The sequence below is a fragment of the Parambassis ranga genome, chromosome 14, assembly GCF_900634625.1.
Source record: "Parambassis ranga chromosome 14, fParRan2.1, whole genome shotgun sequence".
Classification (NCBI taxonomy): domain Eukaryota; kingdom Metazoa; phylum Chordata; class Actinopteri; family Ambassidae; genus Parambassis; species Parambassis ranga.
In genome coordinates this window covers 9151516-9159628 of record NC_041034.1, presented here as the reverse complement: position 1 = coordinate 9159628, position 8113 = coordinate 9151516, and the positions used below count along the sequence as shown (strand labels likewise).

The 8113-nt window shown below is 40.3% G+C and overlaps 1 protein-coding gene across 1 annotated transcript; it reads right to left on the bottom strand.

The window, feature by feature from the left end:
• Window positions 1-1586: 1586 nt before the first annotated feature.
• On the bottom strand, window positions 1587-2506 carry LOC114446521 (olfactory receptor 1009-like). The gene is made up of 3 exons (XM_028422168.1): window positions 2284-2506; window positions 1955-2148; window positions 1587-1880 (listed from the first exon to the last, which is right to left on the bottom strand). Exons 1-3 carry the CDS (start codon window positions 2504-2506, stop codon window positions 1587-1589), a joined length of 711 nt encoding a protein of 236 aa, XP_028277969.1.
• Between the last annotated feature and the right edge of the window lie 5607 nt (window positions 2507-8113).

The following is an 8113-nucleotide window of genomic DNA, read 5'->3' as shown; positions in this document are numbered from 1 at the left end:
TAAATTAGCAGCTAGCAGCTGATCTTAGCCCATAGGCTGAGGTTTAGGCTGAGCCTGACTTCATACCCCACATGAAGTAATGCTTAGCTTTCATTTCTGTTTGAGTTGACAACACATTCTCCTTTGATCAATCTGTTGATGGTAACATATTTACGAGTCAGTGGAGAGAACTGTGGTTGACTGTAAATGTGCAAGGAGACAGACAGGAAATACATATCTAAATGGGTTACTTACTCCACTCAACTCAACATTCAAGCTGGTAACACTGTAAATTTAACAGCATCATCATTCTCTGACAACCATGTGATGCTGTTTAGTTGTCCAGTTTGCACAACGGTGAGTTGGCCAAAGTGCAGCAGAGAGTACAGTGTGGAACAGAGAGCACAGTTCAGCCTGCTGTCCTCGCAGCAGCAGCCTCATGACGCACTGAACAAACAGAAATGTTGCATTACTGTGAGGACGGCTTATAGTTCAGAAATAAAAGTTTTCAGTGAGTTATAATGTTTGTGAATGGGCAGCTCAGTGTAGGTGAAGGCTGAATTTGTTCAGTCAGAGCAGTCCTGTGTCGTTTTTTCCTCTCCTCCTCCCTGGCCTCCTTCCTGTGTCCACTACACAGTAACACAGGCTGCATGTGCAACATGAATACCACTATTCTTTCCTCCGGGTGCAGGCAGAGAGGATTGTGGGTACAGAAGCACCAGTCAGACATAAACAATTCTCTGTTTGAGCCATTAAACCTGTTCAGTCTGAACAATACAGCAGCAGCTTCTTATACAGATTACAGCCTCTGAAGTAGTGACATTTACGACCGTGACATTTATAATACAATAAAAAATTATATGATTTTACATCTCTCTCTCTCTCTCTCTCTCTCTCTCTCTCACACACACACACACACACTCCACAACAGAATCTGGCAGGGTGACATTGTTTAATGTTAGGATGAATCATATGGTCACACTCTTATAAACATTAGCCAAATAACATTGAAAGTGATGTGATGTGTTTTCCACCTCAGTTTCCCTGAGTGCAGTAAAGATTGAGGATGGTGCCATCTTCTGGCAAAATGCTGTTATAACAACATCAGGCCCACTGTGTCTTTATATGCTGGAAACAGTGTTGAAATGAAGACGTCATATCACTTGTTCTTGTTTGGGAGACATAGAACATAAATAATTTGCTTAAAAAATGCACAAACATAATGTTTCTATAGCTGCATTGTATAAAAAGTATCGACCTCCTGTTGTAGGTTGGTTGTATCATGGGTAGTTTGTGGCCTAAGATGGAGGGAAACAAATTATAGTGTGTTGTGTTTGAGTGATTAGAATTTTGTTTGAGTTTTGTTGTGTTTCTTCCACCTCAAGAAAACGCACACGGACATGCTGACGAAATAATGTGAGTGTTTTCCTCAGCAGGGTGAAGAAATGAGGGTCTGCTGTCCACAGTTGTTACACTTAAACAGAATCCATGACACTATGTTACCGTACAGCTGCTGCACAATGAGTCACTGTGTTGTTTTTGTGCATGAATATTTTAAACACAAGACACACACACTTCTAAATTCTAAGCACTATACAGATACATATTTATATTATGATACCCAAACATGGGCAGCCCATCAGTGTGACTTTGTGACAGCGACAATATGGCCGTGCTTCATAGGCACGATGGCCTTTTGTCTCAGGACCCTCCATCTGAATATGTCCTTGATTGCCTTGGTTCTCAGGCAGACTGTAAAAGAGGGTCGTGGCTATACGCATGTCAGGTGTCATTGTGAGGTTGGGAAAAAACGGCGTAGAGTAGACAGAAAAGCGTGGTATGTAGTAGATGGAAATAATGCAGCCCAGAGTGGCACAGGTGGAAAATGTCTTTGTTCTGCCCTGATGAGGAGAACAGGATTGTGAATGACACAATAAAGAAAAACACAACATTGTCTTCAACAAGTGGACCTCACCTGTCTACTGGTCATGCGCAGCACTGAGATAATAATGCAAATATAACAGAAGATAATGAAGGCTAAAAGAACATAAAGAATAAACATGGCTCCTGCGTAGGTGGCGCTGAACTGCCGGCTGGGGTCCCCGCACACCAGCGGCGTGAGTGACATGGTGTTGCAGAAGGCGTGTATGATCTGATTAAGTCCACAAAACAGCATCAAGGAAATATGATACTATATATATATATACTGTATATATATATATATATATATATATAAATAGTATCAGGGACAGACACTGTTCACTGCTTTAATGACACACCAGCTGCCATTTAAAACATATTTACCAATGTCTGAGAGGGCCAGGCTGAACACGATGATGTACATGGGCTTCTGGAGGCTGTGCTCCAGAGCAAACACCACCACCAGCAGCAGGTTCCCCACCACTGTGGTCACATAAAGTAAGAAGAAGAACCAAGCCACCAGGATGAAGTACTCTAGCTGGAGGCCCGGGAAGCCCACAATGACAAACTGTGACACCCGTGTGTAGTTCTCATCCACTTGAAACATACTGAAGGCAGAAAATTAATCAGGAGTGTGACTGAATGAGAGGCATTGTGGGTAAATTCATATCAGTGCTTACCTCACTGGACAGCTGTGGCAGTGTGACAGCAACAAGAGGCAGCCTCTCGGTTTTATAATTTATATATATAATATAATTTTATATAATTTTGTGACAGCCAGGAAGTCTAATTAACCCTCAATAACAAACACTGCAGTGTTCTGTTAGTGAACCGTTTGTGGCTGACATGAAGTCAATGCAATGCTATGATGGCCACCATGCTGCCTGCCAGAAAATAATAAAGACTTAAAACACACACACACACACACACACACACACACACACAAGTAAACAACTAACTTGCAGCACATAATTTCAAATAATTTCCTTTTAATCAGATAATCATGAAATAAAAAGATACTAAAAATAAAACAACTTCATTGAAAAACACTGATTAAAGCTGACTGAGGACACCTGTGGAAACATCTTATAAATAGACCCTGTGTGACACAAACTCATGTGAAGCCAGCTTGTTTGCAGAGTTGTGACACTGCGTGTTTGTTAAGTCCCAGATTGTACACCTCACAGCCCTGTTGTGCTCAATGGACCTTTACAAATATGCAACTAATGTCTTAGGTGGCATAAATACACACGTTTATGTATGTATGTATACATTTGTTTGGCCTATATGAAAAGAAGGTTTTCTATCACTAAATGGACAATAACCAGATGCTCCTGCCCACCTGTGGACAGTACAGCATGCAAGGGAGGATATATTGACTCATATAAACCACAAAGGTAAGAGTTTTGTAACCTATTTTAAATTAAATCAAGTGTTTTGATAGTAATAGCTAAGACTAGCACGTAAGCTAGCTGCTATGCTAACTTTCGCTATAACGTTGCACATAGCTAACTCGGGAGAGAGTAACGAAAGAAGCTAAAACAAGTTGCCGGGTTTTGCTACACCATGTGTTTGCTTTATTTGAAGTATTTGAAGAATTAGTTAGCCTACGTTTTACATCTACATTTGCCCCTATGCTAACTTTAGCCACGACGTTGCATTTAGCTTACCTTGGAAAGGTAAGCTAAAGGTAAGCTAAAGAGGTCAGAAAGGAGACAGCCCTGGGGAATAAGCTGTTCCTCAGCCTTCTGGTCCTGGTCTGGAGGCTCCTGAAGCGCCTGCCAGATGGCAAGAGTGCAAGGAGCAGGGTGGGAACAAATATGAATGCTGCAAGCTCCATGCAGACATCCTCAAGTTGTGTTATTGTTGTCATTGTAGTCTCACTGATTGTACTGTGACAACTATAGGCTGTCTGTGAAACTACTTTTACTAACTAGGCCAAAGTGTGCATTCAACATCTTAGTATCATATAAATGATTGTTTGCTTTTCTTTGTTTGTGTCTTTTCATGTATGGTAAGAAGTATTTTGAATTTTATGCACATTCCCACACTGAGTCCAGGCCTGAGGAGCTAAGTGGGGATTACCTGTTGTCTGGTCTTTAAAACCTGTGTTTAATGAAAGGCAAAAAGTTTGGCCTTGTAATTTTGGAATGAAGTAGATTTGACTATTTTGAGTCATTGTCCTGTTGTATGGGGCAATTTCAACCAAACTTTAATGGTCAGACAGATGGCCTCACATTAATCCCAGAATACTTTGGTGTGCAGTGGAGTACATGGTCAGTCCTGTGGGTACAAAAGAAAATGACATCATCAGCCCTCCACCGCTGTGCACTACAGTGGGTATGAGGTGTGATATGGTGGTAAGCATTGAAGTCGTCTTTAGTCTCATCTGTCCATAGGCCATTGTCCCACAAGTGTTTGTGGTTTGTTCGGATGCAGTTTTTTTGTGTTTCCATGTGCTTTTTAGACAGAAGAGGCCTTCTTATAGCAACCCTTCCAAACAAACCGCACATGTTCAGTCTTCTTTTAATTGTGCTGCCAAGACAATAACATTTAACATGCTCAGTGAGGCCTGTAGGCTCTGACATGTAGCTCTTAGTGGCTTTTGTATTTCTCTGCTCATTGTACAGTCAGACTTTGGGGTGAATTTGTAGGTAAATATTCACAAAAAAATATATACAGAAGGCTATATTATATAACTATATCACAAACCAGAAATGTTACAGTATTAGCGTAAGGATAAAGCCTGTTGTAGGAATGCAGGCATGGAGACTTGTGACAACAAAAGTACTTGAACAACAACACACATTAATGTGATAAATATTTGTGTTTGTGTCTGAGTGTGTGTGTGTGTGTGTGGGGGGGGGGGGGTTGCTGCTTAAATCCTCTATAGATCAATTAGTACATTTGGTCAAAACAGTTTTAAGCGATACTTTTGGGAAACAACCTAACAGGAGAAGACAAACAGATCTGTTCTCTCCTGAGGGGCAGACGAGAAGCTACAGTGACATTGTAGAGGGATTCCCCAGGCTCGGCCTGCAGAGGTTTACGTGCCCAAATTTCCATGCCTTTGACTCACGCACACTCTAGGGTGGCCCTGAAGGTCAAAACCCACCGACATTTTAGAAAACACAACCACATTTCAGATTATGGAAAGGGTAGGAACAACACTTCTTGTTTGTGATTGGACAGAACCCGATTTTTCAAAAAAAAAAAAAAAATAAAACCTGTTACTTCTAACATGGACTTGAAGTCCTTTTCTTTCGGCCTGGAAAATAGAGAACATTGGCCTCTGTGCTCCTGTCGTATACACAGTCTTTTCCCTGGGTTTAAAAAAGCACTCAGCAGTCACCATTTTGCTGTGAATCTCATTGTGGAAGACAAAGACAATGTAACTGTTAGAGGGGGGCTGTATGTTGTAAAACAAATGTGCTGGGTTTTTAAAAATCATCTCTTTCTACCCTAGGCCACTGGGTCACTCATCATACTGCATTTTTTATCATGTAAACAGCTTTGGACTAGCTGTAACAACAAAAAGCTAATGTTTAGTGGATACAAATGCAGGATTTAATGATTCATTGGTTGAAAGAAATGCAACATTTCATAAAAGATAATGTGATTATGTTTTCCCAAAATGCCACCTTTTGTCCTCTTTGCTGTTTGTTCTCTCTGTGGGACAATCTAAACACCTGTAATATACCCAGAGAGCTAATTCCATCTGTTCAGCAGCAGAACCCTAATAATAAATCCCTATGGATCATACTTCATGTAATAGTTTAGGTTTGGGAGCTCTGGAGCATTAATAATCTCCTGAGTATGTTCTGATATTGTTTTGGGCATAGCACAATAAGCCAGGGCCAGGCGGAATTAATAAGAATGATTGAATTTACAGCATTGGTTGCCAGCCTTTTTTCCCTGAAGCCCCCCCTTGCCTGTGTCCAAGACCAGTCCAAGCCAGGCCCCCCAGCCCCAACTCTTACGTTCAGAGGTCAAAGGTAATAAATAGCTTAAAGAATTTAAATACAGACCAATAATCTGTGAATATGTCAGGTTGTCTAGCATGACCTTCCTGTATTTTTCCAGAAATTTTATTTGTATATAGATCATTTAAAACATTTGTTTGACAGAACCAAAATGATCTACTTGATGTGGTATGTTTGCTAACTGCAGGGATTAGCTTCCAGCTGACCTAAAGCAGGGTGAAAAGGTCAGCGGGTTTGAGATGTTATCTTCATGTGCTGGTTTGTTTACATGTTTGATGTGGACTTTCTGAAAACTCCAGAGCACAATGCAATGGTTGGATTACCCCATGGACAATTATGAGGAGTCATTTCAGTTTGAAAACATCTACTCCACCCAGTCTATCTGCTCGCTCCTTAAAAAAAGCTTACTAGTTAATTAACTCTCTGAGGAGACCTGCTTATGTTTGTTCATCTGGAAAAGAAGCAGAATAACAAAGTCAAAGCACTGATGTAATGCAAGGCCACACAGTCAAGCAAACAAAAAGAGTAATAATATTATATGAAGTGTTTAAGAAATAATAAGACATTTTTAGTTTGTAGAGGATTGGTAGCATGTTCATTTATCGTAGAGGGCAGGAACCAGATGTACAATTATCTTGGTTATGTGCAAAGCTGTAATTAATTTAAACACAAGTTCTAAAGGCAGTTCAATGTTGGCCACAAAAGTGGCCTGCAGAATTAAATGCTAAATTTCAGAGTAGATGATTGTTGGAACTCATTTCTAGTTAAGGAAACCTTTCTGAGTAATTTAAAATATAACAATTCCTTAAGCTACTTTAATCACATCAGTTATTAAAAACCCTTGAACAAGAAAGTTGCATTCACAGTAAATATGTATGAAAGAGAATCCTTACAAACAATCCAAGTTTGCAGTAATACTTATTAAATTATAGTATGCTGACCTTATAAGGGTAAGGTCACAGTAAAGATAAACATAATTTATTTTATGCACATTTCTGCTGAAATGTTTCAGGTGATGAAAAGTTTCCTACTTTATAAGAAAACATTTTTCCTGTCTTACAACTTACTTGACACATAGTAACCCCCCTTACTCCCTTGACTGTCCCCTGCAGTTAGGGACAAAGTGTTTACCTAACTGTTCAGGATGTCATCATCCCGCAAGAGCAGTGACAACAAACATCTCATTAACAGCCTCATTAAGACTGCTAGTGTTTTTCAGCTTTCAACATGGGAGTGAAGAATAGTTGAGTCATGAACTGAAGTTTGTTTCATTCTGACTTTATGAACATACTTTAGAAGTATTACACAATTGATTTCTTTGAATTTGATGTAAGTAAATGTGTATATACAATATTATTATAGGACTTGAAAACGAGTTCCACTGCACTGGGTGGTCTTCTATCAGGATGGCAGTTGTGGCTCAGCTAGTAGGGCAAGCTGTTGTTCACCCCTGACATGGTAGGCTGATTGCTCAACAGTCCACATGTGTTATGGCCGGTTTACACTGTGCGATTTTGAGTTGTCGCAGACGAAAACGAGAATCGTGGAGATATCTTTGGTCGTGGCTCTAAATCGGTGGTCTTATGTCGCACTGTGAGGCAGGTTCCACGACGGCCATTGTCAACGTCTTGTGACCAAAGACAAGCTGAGATAAAATTCTAGCGGTGTCAGAAATGTCACCCCACATCCACGTCCTCCTCGCATGTTGATGTACGTCGTAACCTGTGATTGCTTGTGATTTATTGAATGGTCCTTGTACAATGTGCACGGGTCAAAATTGACATCGTACCAAAGTTTATTACATTCACGTCGCATAGTGTGTCATGCAATAGTCTTATAAGATTGATAAAAATCGCACAATGTAAACCGGGCATTAGCGTCCTTAAGCAACATGCATGGTACTTCGGCATTGCTGCTCTACTGGCACTGGTATATGAGAAGCATTGCAAGTTGCTTGGAGTCTTTAAGTTGTGCTTATATGGTCTGTAGCAGAAGGTAGGCTCACTAGCAATTGTCCCTTCATTTATATTTGCTTTGATGGCTGTGTCCACACATGACTTCTAGAATTACACCCACAAAAAATGGAGGACAAGGTCCTATAGGCTTCTGAAACAACACCACTGCATTAGTTACCTTGGATTTATTTGTGATGTTCACATAGAATCCACTTGAGGGATCAGACCAAACAAAGATCTACAAAGGGCATAAAGCTTGTCAACACTTCATCACCT